Source organism: Malaclemys terrapin, chromosome 1, assembly GCF_027887155.1.
Source record: "Malaclemys terrapin pileata isolate rMalTer1 chromosome 1, rMalTer1.hap1, whole genome shotgun sequence".
NCBI classification, from domain to species: domain Eukaryota; kingdom Metazoa; phylum Chordata; order Testudines; family Emydidae; genus Malaclemys; species Malaclemys terrapin.
This window is the reverse complement of record NC_071505.1, coordinates 346,652,976-346,667,924: the sequence shown is the minus strand read 5'-3', so window position 1 is coordinate 346,667,924 and position 14,949 is coordinate 346,652,976. Positions and strand designations below refer to the sequence as shown.

General features: G+C 54.2%; 1 protein-coding gene across 1 annotated transcript; it reads left to right on the top strand.

Moving 5' to 3' along the window:
- The first annotated feature begins 820 nt into the window (after positions 1-820).
- On the top strand, positions 821-13,920 carry CHRNA10 (cholinergic receptor nicotinic alpha 10 subunit). The gene is made up of 5 exons (XM_054019198.1): positions 821-1,103; positions 8,120-8,265; positions 8,865-9,019; positions 10,096-10,628; positions 12,682-13,920. The coding sequence occupies exons 1-5, from the start codon at positions 1,046-1,048 to the stop codon at positions 13,305-13,307; spliced, it is 1,518 nt and encodes a 505-aa protein (XP_053875173.1). The 5' UTR covers positions 821-1,045; the 3' UTR covers positions 13,308-13,920.
- Positions 13,921-14,949: the final 1,029 nt, after the last annotated feature.

The window sequence follows — 14,949 nt, the reverse complement described above, 5'->3', positions numbered from 1 at the left end:
TGCGTTGTGTGAAGAAATACTTCATTATGTTTTAAACATGCTATCTATTCATTTAGTCAGGTAACCCTCACATGGTATGTCAGTGGTTCTCAACCAGGGTACGCATACCCCTGGATGTATGCAGGGGTCTTCCAGGGGGTATATCAACGCATCTAGATATTTGCCTACTTTTACAACAGGCTACAGAAAAAGCACTGGCGAAGTCAGTACAAACTAAAATTTCCTACAATGACTCGTTTATACTGCTCTATAGACGATACACTGAAATGTAAGTACAGGTTGAACCTCTCTAATCCAGCACTCCCTGATCTGGCAACATCTGTGATCCGGCAGAGGCGCCCACTCCGCGGGTGCTCCGGGGGTGGAGCATGCACGGGGAAAAATTAGTGGGTGCGGAGCATCCACTGGTGCCAAGCTCCCCTCTCCCCTCGCTCGAGTTCACCTGTCTTCATACTTAGACTTGTTCATTCTGACAACTTTCAGCTGCTTCACTTCCTGTGTTCTAGTTAACTGGAACTCTTTCGTGTGTGTTCTTCACTTGGATTTTACCAGTTTCTTTCCTAGCCTCTCTATTAGGCTAGAGTTCCCTCTTTATAAATTCATCCCTAAGGGATGTGTCTGTCCAAACCGTGTGCTCCTCTGCACCTCTTGGCTTCCCTAAATCTCCATCAAGAGGCAATGAGCTTCCTCCTGCGTTGACGTCACCCATTAGGCGAACTAACCACAGCTCTTTGTACAAACCCCCCACCAGGCGATGAGAATACCTCAGTGATTCTTGAAGAGGAGAGAGGATGGCATTACAGCCAGACTCCCCCGAGCTTGCAGCCGGCTGCCAGCACATGCAAGGATTCTGCATTCACGGCTCGAGCAACTGAGCTGCTCCCTTGTTCCTGTTTGGGATACAATTTGGCAGATCGGGTTTTCCCTGCAGTGTCCCGAATGAAGCCAGTGTCTGACATGTCACCCTGAGCCCTGCACCTGTGTGCTCCAGTGTTCCAAGGGTTCTTCTCCAAGGCACGCTTTGGATAGCAGCGGGAACGCAAGGATGGATCTGAATTCCTGCCTCCTCTCTCTGGGCTTCCTGGGGATCTGTGTGTCGCCAGGTGAGAATCCGGAAGCTTGTTTGTTTGTTCGTAAACACTCAGAAGAACATCCTCATTTTAGGCAATCCAGCTTTCGCTGCCCAGCGGTTGGCTCTGTCTTGCTTGCAGGCATTTAATAGTAGCAGCTGGGAAGCTGGCACAGTGCAGCTGCTCGGTGGCCGGGAGGCTAGTCTGAGGCATCTGCTCCGTAAGTAAATAATGTCCATGCAACTTGCCACCTGTTTCGGAAATGTATCTTGGTGTGTCTCCCTATCCTAACGACAGCTAGCTTACGCTCCTCTGAGCAAACCCCGCGCTGCACGTTCCCTGAGGAGGTTGGTTTTATTCAATGTACCATCTCAGTGTAGGATTTGGTGAGTTTTACGCTCTTGGTTTTGCCAGGAACTGCAGCCCCTCAAATGGGCTTGAGTCGGGGTAAACTGCCCTAGGCCAGCTCCCTTCCCATGCTGCTGGGCAGGATGAGAACATGGACCGTGAGGGAGGTGATGGGGTTTGCAGCCTTTCGCCTCCAGGCGGCCCAGGACTTGGGAGACCCTGGCTTAATTCCCTGCTCTGCCACAGACTTCCTTGCGTGACCCTGGCGAGTCACTTGGCCTTGCTTTCTGCCTCAGTTTCCCATCTGTAAAAGGGAATCCTAGAACTTCCCTGCCTCATGGGGGGGGGTCGGGCTCTCAGACCAATGTATCAAGAACAGTTGAGATGACAGGGCAGGCGGGGCTGAGCCATGATTTCGTTAGATAAATGAACTAATTAAATGCATGCCCTAATGCATTGGTCCCATGCACAATGCGGTCAGGCCTGGCAGTACTGGGCTATGTATTCATGCTGTGTTCGGTTGGCTGTTCTGGGCTCTGCATTCTGTTGAATGGATGCCTTGGACTCTTACCTCTGCAAGCCCACCATTGCAATCAGCTAAATTGCAATTCAATCAGCTGTGTGAAAAGCACCTGCATTTGGAAAGGTGCCTCGTTCGTAACTGGAATGGGTGCGTCTTGATCTGTAAGCGAACCTTGCGAGATGTCAATAGTCGCGCCTGCTAGCGAAATGGGATCCTGGTCATTAAACTTTCAAACACAAGCAAGGCCAGAGCCCCGCACAGCGTCCTCCATGCGGGAGCTGAAGCCAAGAGGCAGAAGGACGAGGCACCGAATTGTGCCCTGACCTCAGAATTGGGGTGAGACCCTCTCACCTTGCCCTGGGCACTGTCATTCAGCTTCCCTCCCATTGACTTAGGAGCCCGATCCCAGCTTTGCGTGCAGTGTCACCCCCACTAAGATCTCTTCTTGGCCAGCGATCTGCTGAAAGGGGAGGAGTTGCTCCCTTCTTTAAAATCCCCCCCATGCCACTGACAGTGGGGTTCATGTAATGCTTCTGCCAGCGTCCCTCTGCCTGCCAGAGGAGACTCACCCCCTTGTGGGAGGGGCACGGGACACGCACAGTCTGAAGAGCAAATCTTGTTGCCTTGGGAATGTGCCGGTTTGCGGCTGTCACTAACTGTGTCCCGGGGAGGCGCCTGCTCGTAGTGGATTGCTGGCCGCCGTGCTGTCCTCTCAGTGGGTTTGCCTTGCAGGAGCCTTGACCGAGATCAGGGCCGCATTGTGCTCGGTGCTGCACGTGCACAGACTTAGACACGGCCCCTGCCCGGCAGTGCTTCCAATCAAAGGGGTGGGGGAGAGGGAGTGTGGCTATTCCCATGGTGTAGGTGGGGAGCGCGGTCTCACGCTCAGTCTGTGGCAGAACTGGGAACTCAACTCAGATCTCCTGAGCACTGGGCCAGAGGGTTCACCCCCACAACCAGCCATCCCCTTGGGTGTAGTTTTCAGGAACGAAGGACGAATAGCTCCTGTATGTGGCACTTCACATAAGATGTTTCTGAAGTGTGTAAAAATATGGTCGTATCCTTTTAAATAGAGGGTGAGCCTTCTCAATGTGGTGCTCACCATGCTCTACAGCTTAGAGGCCACCAGAAACTAGGCAGAGCAGTGCTCTGTGGGTAATGAGGCCAGACCGGGGCGCCAGAACAGGGGGGCCATGATCTATCTTTGAGCGATGGGGGTGGGGGGGGCCGAGAGGAACAAGCAGGGGCTTGGGGTCCTGGGGGGGAAGAGCTGGTGAGATGCTGGGCGGGGCCTTGGGGACAAGGGGCAGGATTCAGGCACCGGTGCGGGGGCCCCCTGACTTTTAGGGACCTTCTGCCATTCCTGGGCCAGAGGTGTGTGTGTGTGTGTGAGGGAGCGGGGGGCATTAGCAAACATGGTTACTGGGGCCCCGGCTGTGTGGTTTCTTCATATTTTTGCATAAGCCGAAAAAGACCCAACAGTGTCTTTGTTAAATGAGGCTGCATCTCTGCTGGGTCGAGAGACGGTTTCTACTCAAAGGGGAAAGCAGGAATAGCTCGTCCCAGCCTCATGTCTGCAGTAAATGTGCCCTCGGGACATGGGATTAATCCCAACGGCAAGGGGACGACGCGTGTGGGAAGCCACGCTGACGTCTCGGCCGCCCCGCACCGTCTGCGTCGCCCCACTCTGCCGCGGTAGGGTCCAGTGCTGTTGACAGGAATAACGAGCTCATGTCATGCAGCAGTGGAGTAGAGCTGCAAAGTGTTAGTCATGTTTATGACAGTTGTGCCTAGGGACCAGCCAAGAATGGGGACCCAGTGTGCCAGGCCCTGCCCCAGAGAACTAAGAATCTAAATAAACCAGACAGATGGAGGGTTGGGAGGGGGTAGACCCATAAGCAGAGGGAACAATGCGATGGCAGCAAACAGCATTTAGTTTCCTCACTTTTCTAGGTGGGCTTAGTTGGGGGTGGGAGGGAACTAAATGGAAGGGGAAGCGGCAGGGCAGGGGAGAAGTGGGTACATGTTCTTCAGTTGTTAGACTGATGCCTAATGTGCAGAAGCAATGTTTTGCATGGGGGGCATTTGTTCGGTCATTTAATCTTTGGAGTCTATTTAACCAATGGGACAAATACAGAGCTTGAGAATGGCGCCGGGAGGGAGGGAGAGCTCAGTGGATTGAGCATTGGCCTGCTAAACCTAGGGTTGTGAGTTCAATCCTTGAGGGGGCCATTTAGGGAACTGGGGCAAAAATCTGTTTGGGGATTGGTCCTGCTTTGAGCAGGGGGTGGGACTAGATGACCTCCTGAGGTCCCTGCTATTCTATGAATAATGAGAAGTCCAAAATTAATGCCCAAGCTGAAGGCAGCTTGGAAATGTGCATTCATCTGCTCCGTGTGAGAGGCACAGCTAGGACTGCACCAAAAACCGTCTGATCAACCCCCGAAATAGCTGCCAATCTGCATGTCCATGTGGCCACTGCCAAGGACGGTTGGGAGACTGGTTTTGTGTTCTGAAATCCACGTAGAAAACTAAGGCTACAGCGCTCTCGGGATTGTTTCTGGAATCCCTGGGTGCAATTGGCAGGTAATGTATTGGGTGCATGTCTGTTTCAAAGTGGCAGCCCTACTGCCATTCAGAGTTGGGCTGCTAGCGATGGGAAAGGGAGGCCTCTGTATCTCTTATCTAGGGGGCTAGTGAGTTTTGCCTGCCTTTGCAGAGGGCATTGGGATCTACAGGTGAGAAGCACTGTACAGAAGCTTATCGGAGCTCCCAGGACCAGCCGCGGGCCTTCGGCAGCAGAGCCGGCCTTGCCCTGGAATGAAAGTTGGGATTAGGTCTAAGCAGAAGGGTCCAAGAGCCCTACCTGGCCTCAGCCCTGCAAGCTGGTCAGCACGCGGCGCTGGCTCTGGTCTCCTGCACGTGTCCGGTGGGAGGCTCAGGGCAGCAGCAAGGTTCTGCGGGCCGTGGCTGCCTGAAAGCCGGGAAGGTGCCCGCAGAGCGGGGGCTTGGGCCAGCGATCCCCTCTCGCTCCCGGCATGCAGGGCTGGGGCCCTGCTTGCTGGGAGGCTGCACTTCTCCCTCGTTACCGGAGCAGCTCTTTGTCACCTCTGTGCCGTAGGAATCAGAGCCCTGGGGAGCTGGGCTCGCTTCTCCTGAGCCTGGCCTGCTTCTGCTCCAGGCTGCCTTGCTGGGTCTGAATGCCACGGGCCATTCGTGGTCACTGGCCCCAGCATTCCCAGGTCACTGCTGTGAATCTGGTGTATCTCTCTTCTGCTGAAACAGCCTCGCCTGCCCGGGAGAGGGGATCTAGTTCTTCTGTGGGAGAAGCATGATTCCCCCCCATCCCCTAGGTCAGGGATCCAAATGGCTGCCTCCCCCAAGGCCCTGGCAGCTCTGAGTCAGCGAAGTGGAGAAGGGGGTTGTCACATGGGCTTGAGTCTGGGTAAACTGCCCTGCTCCACCTCCCAGTGAGGGAGGTGATGGGGTTTGCAGCCTTTCACTTCCAGGCGGCCCAGGACTTGGGAGAGCCGGGCTCCATTCCCTGCTCTGACACAGACTTCCTGTGTGACCCTGGGTGAGTCACTTGGCCTTGCTCTGTGCCTCAGTTTCCCATCTGTAAAAGGGGAATCCTAGAACTTCCCTGCCTCACAGGGGTGTTGGGGCTCTCAGATCAATGTGTTGAGGACAGGATAGGCGGAGCTGAGCCATGATTTCATTAGATAAATGATCCTGTTTCCATGCACAACACATTAGAGCCTGGCAGTTCCTTTGGGTTGGTTGGTCTGGGCTCTGTATTCACACTGGCAGGTGTGCCCCCAGTCCAGGGCTGTGAATACCTGGGTTCACCGGTGTTTCATAATGCGGCTCCTGGACTTTAACCAAGCAAGGCCAGGAGCCTGAGAACAACAGACAGTATGGAAGGGTCACATGATGCAACAGCAGAAACTCTTTCCCCTGGGGGTCGCTCCAACCTCCTGCTTCCCAACTGGTGCCATTCAATTGTGGGGTGTACCTGCGAGCTGCGGTTCTTCGAGCTGAACCTCCTATTTTCTGCCCTGCTTTCAGATATTCCTGTTTCACTTCTCTGTCCTCGCTGCTGCCGGCAACTCCTACCAACTTACCAGGATTGGTGTCTGTCTTTAGCATGCAGCTCATTAAATAAGATCAAACGTAGAGCCAGTCCTGGTGCCAGACCTCCCCACAACATGGTACATTGCCATGTAGCATCTAGGGTCCCGTAGCCCGTTTTTAGTGCGCCTGACGGCGTTCTTGTCTGTTTAAAAAATACATGGAAATGAATTCGGCTTTTGAAAGTACTTTGTGTCGAGCGCTTTGCTGTAACTCAGGTACATTGGGCTGGGGTAGGTACCTGCAGCTCCAAGGACTTCAACCTCGCTATGCCAGCCGAGGAATATTGCTCATTATCTCTACCATGCTCCTTAAATCCAGTCATTTTCTCTGAAGCATTTGTGTGTCTGGCAAGATTAATCCTCAGTGTTTTTTTTGCTCCCGGGCCTGTTCTCTTCTGGCCAGTTAGTGATTTCTCCTCTTGGTAAGATTTCCATTATTTTACTAGGGATAGAGGCAAAGGTGCCAACTCCCCAGTTCCTGGGGGATGGTCGACCCCTGCTCCGCCCCAGGGCCCACCCCCACTCCGCTTCCTGCCCCTGCTCCTCCCTCTTCTCCCCCAGTGCCTCCTGCATGCTGCTGAACAGCTGATCACAGCAGGCAGGGAGGGATGGGGAGGAGCTGATCGGCAGGGCTGCCAGTGGGTGCTAAGCACCCACAATTTTTTTTCTGTGGGTGCTCCAGCCCCGGCGCACCCACAGAGTTGGCGCCTATGGATAGAAGCTAGATCGACATGATGGTCATTGACCAGATCACTCCGTTCTACTTTCTGCGGTGTTGGTACACCCTTTCTCTCCTCTAGTCTCAGGAATTGTAATGTTGTGGGCTACAATCCAGACCAGTGAGAGGCCGTGTCACCGCCTGCCCTGTGACCCTGAGTACCTTAGCGTGCTCTGCTGCTGTAACGCCCCGTCTGGCCGCTCTCTGCCAGGAGACAAGCACGCACTGTGTGATGAACAGTCCTGATTCAGCAACTTGGACTGCAGCAGCCTTCTTGTCCATTCAGCCACACTCTGGTCTCCACCAGCCTTGGTTACTACTAGCCATGTGGCCCCAACACCCTCCTAGGCCTGAATCTCCCCCAGACTGTCTGCCCTGAAATGTCCAGCCTTCTCCTGGATCGTTCAAAAAGACAAAAGCCCGGTGGCTCATTGCTTTGACTGGAGTTAATAATCACTACACTTGCTAGTGACTAAGACTTAACAAAACTACAGTCTGGCTTCGAGGTAAGAAGCTACCACAGCTTCCAGTGAGGTGGCTGGGCCACTCCTTGGTCAGGATCTTCAACGAAGTCCAAAGTGCTCAGTTCCTTTGTCGTCTTAGGCGAAAGATCCCTCGCGGTACTGTGCCCCTCTTTTGTGTAGTCCCGTGAACTTCTGAAATGTTCCCGTCTCAAAGTTCCTTGCCCTTGGCGTGAGGAACGGTGCCAGGGCATCTGATGGAGAAGATTCCAGGGCAGTTTCTTCCCTGCTGGTGCTTTCTACAAAGCAAACTCGTCAGTCCCTGCAGCCTCTGTTATGCCAACGACTGGCCTCACTTGTGATTGCCAATGGTCTGTGATTGCACCTGGAGGGAGCCATCAGCTTTTCCTTTGTCTGGAAAACCCTGTTTCCCCTCTCCCTAGACTTGTCTAGTTCAAATACATCATAGTCCCATATTTCCTTCACATTTGTACAGTCCTCTGGGTGTTCACCGTACGTAGACCACGCCGGACTAGTAATGACCAGTGCGGTGTTGGTTTTCCAATGAAAAAACCTGTTGTATACAGATGGCTATAAGCGAGTTGGGGGGCACTGAACTGGTCAGGCCAGCTGAAACTCACTACCGGTTACCCGCGAGCCCCTTGCCTCAGGCCCAGCAATGCTCTTAGGCTCACAGTGATCACTGCTCTGCCCCACAGATATACCCTCGTTGGCAGTAGCTCTGCGTGTTCTCAGCTGTGCAGTTAGCTCAGGGATTTGCATGGATTCTACGCAGCTCCGCTGCCCTTTGCTTCCCCTTTCCCCTCCAGCTTTGCCATGTGTCTTTTTTTTATCTATTGATTTAGGCTGCTCGGGGGCTCAGGGAAAATTCGCCTACAAGCTGCTCCATGACTTGTTTGCCAACTACTCCAATGCTCTGCGACCGGTGGAGGACACAGACCGGGCGCTGAATGTGACCCTGCAGATCACCCTGTCCCAGATCATCGACATGGTACGTCTGGGAAATGCATTCCTTACCCGCGCAAGCCATGCGAGACATGTCACCCGCTGGGAGACGGAGCCCTCGCTCTGGGGGTTGCAGGACAAACAATCCAGATGAGGGCTGAGAAGGTTCTTCCGAATAGTCACTGGGTGTTTTGCAGCTAGGCTCCAAGTGCACCCCTTGGCCCAGGATCTGCTCCAACACAGGGATGCAAAGACCCTTCCCACTAGCCCAGCAACAGTGTCCTAATCCCAAAGTGAGGGCTAACAGGAATTAGTAACGTGGCTGCAATGGCATCAGGGTCCCATCCAGCCCAAAGAGGAACTGACCTGTGATCCCCTGATGTTGTAGGTTTTCGAACATAGTCTGACTCCAAGCCCCAATCCTGCACAGTCCCATGGATTTCCCTGGCATTCTCACCCGTCACCATTGGCAAGGCCAGGGTCCGAGTCCCTTGTGAGGGTGGCTTCATGCTGTTAAGTGTATGGCAAATGCACTGCCCTACACACTGGGTGTTAGTGTCAAACCTTCTGCTGTTACTCAGCTTCCATCTTTTTCCTCCCTTCCCAGAGGTGGCTGCATTTCACACACACCTCTCCTTGTTCCAGGACGAGAGGAACCAGGTCCTGACTGCCTATCTGTGGATCCGGCAGGTGTGGGTGGACGCCTACCTGACCTGGGATAAGGACGATTACGATGGGATTGACACCATCCGCATACCTAGTAGTTACGTATGGAGACCTGACATAGTCCTGTATAACAAGTAGGTCAGCGTGGTAGTGAACTGCACTGCTTTTGGAGATAGGGCTCCTGCGGCCTGGCAGGGGGATAGAACCAGGGACTCTCCAGCTCCATAAGCACAGGCCCCTGCCCCCTGAGCCAGCGGTGGCTCTCTGTTAGCTGGAGGGGAGGTTACTGAAGTGCCTTTTTACAGGCTGCAGCCCCCAGAGGGCGACAGGCTCACAGGTTCTATCCGGAAGAGGGGTTCCCGTGCGCAGGTTAACAGGCTGCAGAGCGTAGACATCCTGGGGCCGTGCGGAGACCGTGTAATTGCACCCCTTGTTACGGGCACCCCCGTGGCACGGTGAGCACAACAGCCTCTGCCTTGGGCTGTGGCCCTCTCAAAGGCTGCACAGATGTAGCGGGCAAAGATCTTCCTGGCACGTTCTGCCGCTCGCTGGCCTCATCTGCTTTGCTCTCATCCTGCACCTTCCCCAGTGTGGCTCTGGGAGCAGCCGGGCGAGCGGGATAGGCTCGCTGAGTGCCTGGGTACGGCTCAGTGGCCGCGCACACAGGCAGGTAAAGCCCATGCCTGCCGAGCAGAGCAGCTGAGCGCAGTGCGTGGCATCCCACGCTGAGCTTTAGCCCCGGAGTGGGAGGACAGAGGGAAGCGGTCCGAAGGCAGGTGTGTGGCTGTTAAAAGACTGGGCACCGCTGACTGGGAAGCCCAGAACTGGACCTGGCTTTTTCTTGTATCTGTTTGCAGAGTCCAGGTGACTTTTTTATTGGGGGGAGGGGCTCCTCAGAGCAAAAGTTTCATGACTCATTTGTTTAAAAACAAAATCAAGGCCCACAGGCCCCTGCTCCTGAGTGACCCTCTAATAACACCAAGCCAGCGAGTGACCAAGCGACCCTATGAAAACACACTTGTGTTGGCCACCGAGTGTTCACGAGGGACCCTACCGGACCAACCCAGCGAGCTACGTTTCGCATTCGTGAGCAGCCCTACAGGAACAAGTCCAGCAGAGCGGGGGAGGGGTTAGGTTAGCCGGGGCTGTGCAGTGTTGTCTCATGTATGTAAGGACCCCCCCCCCCGATCTATGTTCCCTGTCCCTCCAGCGCCGACGACCAGTTCACGGGATCCATGGAGACCAACGTGGTGATCCGCTACGACGGGCAGGTGATGTGGGACTCCCCTGCCATCACCAAGAGCTCCTGCAAGGTGGACGTCTCCTATTTCCCCTTCGACGGGCAGCAGTGCCGACTGACCTTCGGCTCGTGGACCTACAACGGCAATCAGATCGACCTCCTGAATGGGCTGGACACGGGCGACCTGACGGACTTCGTGGACAACGTGGAGTGGGAGGTGCTGGGCATGCCGGCCAAGAGGAACGTCATCATCTACGGCTGCTGCTCGGAGCCCTACCCTGACATCACCTACACGCTGCTCCTCAAGCGACGCGCCTCCTTCTACATCTTCAACCTGCTCCTGCCCTGCATCATGATCTCCTTCCTGGCCCCGCTGGGCTTCTACCTCCCAGCCGACTCCGGGGAGAAGGTCTCCTTGGGGGTGACGGTCCTGCTGGCGCTCACCGTCTTCCAGCTGCTGGTGGCAGAGAGCATGCCGCCCTCCGAGAACGTGCCGCTGATCGGTGAGTATCGGCCTCTGCCTGCAGCTGGATGGGCAACTGTGGAAGCCCTCTGTCCACTCTGCAGGTGCAGCATGCGACGCAGAACAGGTACGCTTTAAACCAGGTCACCATTCATGTGCTTCAGCCCCAAGATGCAAGGATCAGCTCTAGGTCCATTCCGGTCCTCAGCCTCTTTGCTATAACTGTCTGCAAGCGGCACGCTGCAGCCATGGTGTAATCCCAGCTTCCGTTCTAACTCCCCTTTCTTGCCTTACCTAGGGACCTGGGGCATTCTCCTTCACTTGCCGTCTTAAAGACCAGACTAGACATCTCTCTAGCAGATGGGTTGTAGCTCAATCAAGTTACGGGCTAGATACAGAAATTGAGTGAAGTCTCTGGCCTGTGTTCCGCAGATCAGATTGAATCATCTCAATGGTCCCTTCTGGCCTTGGAGTCTATGTATCTAACCAAACACGCACCTTTCCAGAGTAACTTTTCCATGCTTGGTCTCACCCCCAAAGATACATTTTTTGTTTTGAACTTGTGAGCCAAATCTGTTCAGGGTTGTTTTTTTCAGGGTTTTATTTGAGCAAGTGGAGAGAGGGTGGTCCCCTTTTCACCCCTGTGTTTCATTTAGAAATCTTGTGCTCAGAATACCTACATTAAAACCAAATGAAATTAGAAGCTTCAAACTTAGCTTGTTGGATAGATCTCATTGAGATCAAAGACTCAACCCTAGTTTGAGGCTCATATGTTTGAGCCTACTTGAAAGTGGACAATTTTTTAAATCTAAAATGGCATTTTTCAAGATGGTCTGATGTTTTGGGCGCTATTATTTATTTTTTGCACAAAGCTTTTGTTAAGGTTATTGCAGTTCAGGCTGAAATTACCCTTTTGAAATGCTCGTGACCTTACAAATTCTGCAGTGACTTTTCTATCTGATTTTTTTTTTTTTTTTTTTTTTAAATCTTGATCTCCAAAATGTTTGACATGGGTTTAAGGTTCTAAACTCTTGCTGCCGGCATGTGCATCCTGAATTGGGATGACCTAGACAACTGCAGATTTAAGGAGAGGTTGGTGTTTGAGACAGATAGGCAGCCCCCGTTAAGTTGGGCTGCAGGGCCGGTGCTACCATTAAGGCGAACTAGGCGGTTGCCTAGGGTGCCAAGATTTGGGGCTGCCAAAAAGCGGTGCCCCCAATTTTTTTTACGGCGTTCCTCTCCGAGCGCATGGTCGCCGCTCCACTTCTCCTGCCTCCCAGGCTTGCAGCGCCAATCAGCTGTTTGGCGCTGCAAGCCTGGGAGGAGAATTAGAGCGGGGGCGGCGTGCTGGGGAGGAGGCGGAGCAGAGGTGAGCTGGGGTGGGGAGGTGCCGCGGGGGGGGGAGCTACTGTGGCGGGGGGGCGCCTCAGGGCAGGGGGGGGCTGCTGTGGTGGGGGGGCGCCTCAGGGCGGAGGGGGGGCAGGGAGCTGCCGCAGGGCTGGTGGTGGAGGGGGGGGCGCAAGGTGGAAGTTTCGCCTAGGGCGCGAAACTTCCTTGCACTGGCCCTGTTGGGCAGGCTTCAGTAGGGGTTGGTTTAGGTGGGCTGCATATGGGAGATCTTGGCTAAAGCTTGGCTGTATTCTGTAGATTTCAGGAACACCGTAAAAAAAAAAAAAAAAAAAAAATCAAGCAAAGTCTGAAGGCTGCAGGCCAGATCCTGAGGTGCAGCTTGGTTGCTTTGCACCACACTGACACCAGAGTCTGGATCTAAAGCTGATGTTCCCAGCCGCTGAAGGACCATCCCTGTGCAAGGGGTTCTCCGATGGCCTAGAGGGTCCTACACCAGCCTCTTGTCTGCTGCTGGTGGAAGGGACTCCTCTGGAGGACAGAGGCCGTTCCTGGGACTATAACAACCTGCTGCTTCTTCATAGCTAGAGAAGTTGTTCTTTAGCTTATGTGTTAGGGGCTTGTGTTTTGCTGTTGAAGGTCCCCGCGTCCCATTCCCCTAGGTGAGCAGCAGTGGCTGGGCCTGCAGCCACGAGTCCGCCACTTCCTGGGTCAGTCACCGCGGGTCCCTCCTTCTTGTCTTCTAGGGAAGTATTACATCGCCACCATGACCATGATCACGGCCTCCACCGCACTGACCATATTCATCATGAACATTCACCACTGCGGCCCAGGAGCCAAGCCCGTGCCCAAGTGGGCCAAAAAGTTCATCCTGCAGTACATGGCCCGGCTATTCTTTGTCTACGAGGTGGGGGAGAGCTGCAAAAGTCCCAAACGGCAACTGGGCCACCTGCCCACGGTCCAGGTGGTGAGCGGCAGGGCCGCCAAGGAGGAGCAGAAAGCCCAGACAACGGAGGAGGACTCGGACGCGACGTGCCGGGAGAAGTCTCCGCAGCAGGAGTTGCTGCCACAGAAACTCAGCAGTCCCTCTGGCCAGCAGGACTGGAAAGAGACCGGGACACGTACGAACCTAGAGTGTGGCCGGGAGGGGGAGCAGCACCAAGTCTGTGGGAAGAGCCCGTGCCTTTGCCACCACAACAGCCTGATGAGGAACGTCGAGTACATCGCCAACTGCTTCCGGGACCAAAAGGCGGCTCAGAAACGGAGCGGTGAGTGGAAGAAAGTGGCCAAGGTCATGGATCGCATCTTCATGTGGATCTTCTTTATTATGGTCTTCTTCATGAGCATGCTCATTATGGCCAAAGCCATCTGAAGAGCCCTCGGCACGCAACGCCCGCTAGTTAGCTAGAACCTTTCCTCTCGCCCTGTTGGAGCTGCGGGTGCACACGGGTGGGTGGCCTGGGACGGTCCATCCTGGCGCTGCTGTGGAAACTGTTGCACGTGAGGTCTCACTAATAGCATGTTCTTCTAGTTCCGTAGAGATCTATTCTTTGGCAATCCTAGAACCCGTTTTCCCCCACGAGGGCGGCACATGTTACTGCTGCAGCCCCGTAGCTGGTTTGAAACGATCACCACCCCGTGGAGCGCCAGGGAGCTAAAGGGGAGGGGTGGCTAAGGTGGGGAGGGAGGGTCGGGAGTCAGGACTCTCGGGCCTGTTCCTTGGTTCTGGGAGAAGAGTTTTTGGGTAGTGGTTAGAGCAGGGGAGGAAACTGAGAGCTGGGACTTTTCGGTTCTGTTCCCAGTTCTGGGCAGAGACTGGGGCCTAGTGGATTGGAGTGGGGGAAGGGCTGGGAGCCAGGATTCCTGGGTTCTATCCCAGCTCTGGGAGGGTTTGGTAGGCTGTAGCTTGCACCCCAATGCAGTGTGTATCATTCTAACATGTTCAGTCACCTCTGCAAGAGCTCGGTGGGGGAGCGGGGCCTGGAATAAAGAGACCAAAATAAAATCTCTGGAACGTCTCCTGTGCATCGTTCTTGGGCTAGAAAGTCCAGCAGGGACCGTCTGTCGTGGCCCCCAAGCAATACCTGTGCACTCGAGGGCTTTGCCGTGGGGGCCCTGAAACCGTCACATACGCAGTCAGCCTGTCCAGCGGGGTGGAGAGAGCTAATGCCACTGGCAATGCAGCAAAGGATCCGGGTTGTGGCTGCTTCCAACCCATCGACTCAGGGTGGAGACTGACTTTCAGCTCTGCTCATTCCACCTTCCGTCCCTTTTGTCCCTTCTTTGAGCCCATGCCAGCCAGCGCTCTGACAGACACAGGCCTCTTCTCTGGGGCGAATGTTCCATGTAAACCCCCGTCAGCTTAATTATCTATTTCCCTGTTGCAAATGTGGCCGCTGATTCTGTGGCTGGATGGCCTATCCCCATTGCAATTCTCCAACCTGGGGTGCCTTTTACACTGCTCCGCTGGGAGAGCCACCACTCCTGGTCTGCTCACACCCAGCCTCCAGCATGCAAGTTACACTGTATGAGTGCTCTACCCAGCCTCTCATGAATTACACCAGCAAACTCCCAGACGTTCCCCCAGAAATGTATGTCTTCTACTGCCCAGCACCGCCTGGACAATCCCAGCTCAGCTAACGGCCATCATTTTATTAATGGAAAATGCTATGCACAAATCCTGTTATCGCAAAGGGAGTTCCCCAAGCACTCTAATCCAAACACACTGGTCTAGATAAAACACTAAAACAAACGTATTAACGACAGGACGAGAGATTTTAAGTGATAAAAGTCAGAACTGGTTACAAAAAAATAACTTCTTAGTTGCTTTTGATCTTTTCAGTGAATTCACAGCTAAGTCTCTCTCACCACTTCTTCCCACAGTCTTGCTGGCTGAGTCGTTCGATCAGGGTCTCTCCACAGACCCATGTTGCTCCTTTGTTCTTCAGGTGTTGTTGATGCCATGGGCAGAGGGAAAGGGGGAGAAGTTGGGATATCGGCGCTCTTTCTCTTGT

What these genes read in the sequence shown, in the direction of transcription:
- CHRNA10 (XM_054019198.1), top strand. Translation starts at nt 1,046, where the DNA reads ATGGATCTGAATTCCTGCCTCCTCTCTCTGGGCTTCCTGGGGATCTGT. An exon ending in GGGGATCTGTGTGTCGCCAG is followed by an intron (nt 1,104 to 8,119) that starts GTGAGAATCCGG and finishes CTATTGATTTAG; the next exon opens with GCTGCTCGGGGGCTCAGGGA. An exon ending in GACATAGTCCTGTATAACAA is followed by an intron (nt 9,020 to 10,095) that starts GTAGGTCAGCGT and finishes CTGTCCCTCCAG; the next exon opens with CGCCGACGACCAGTTCACGG.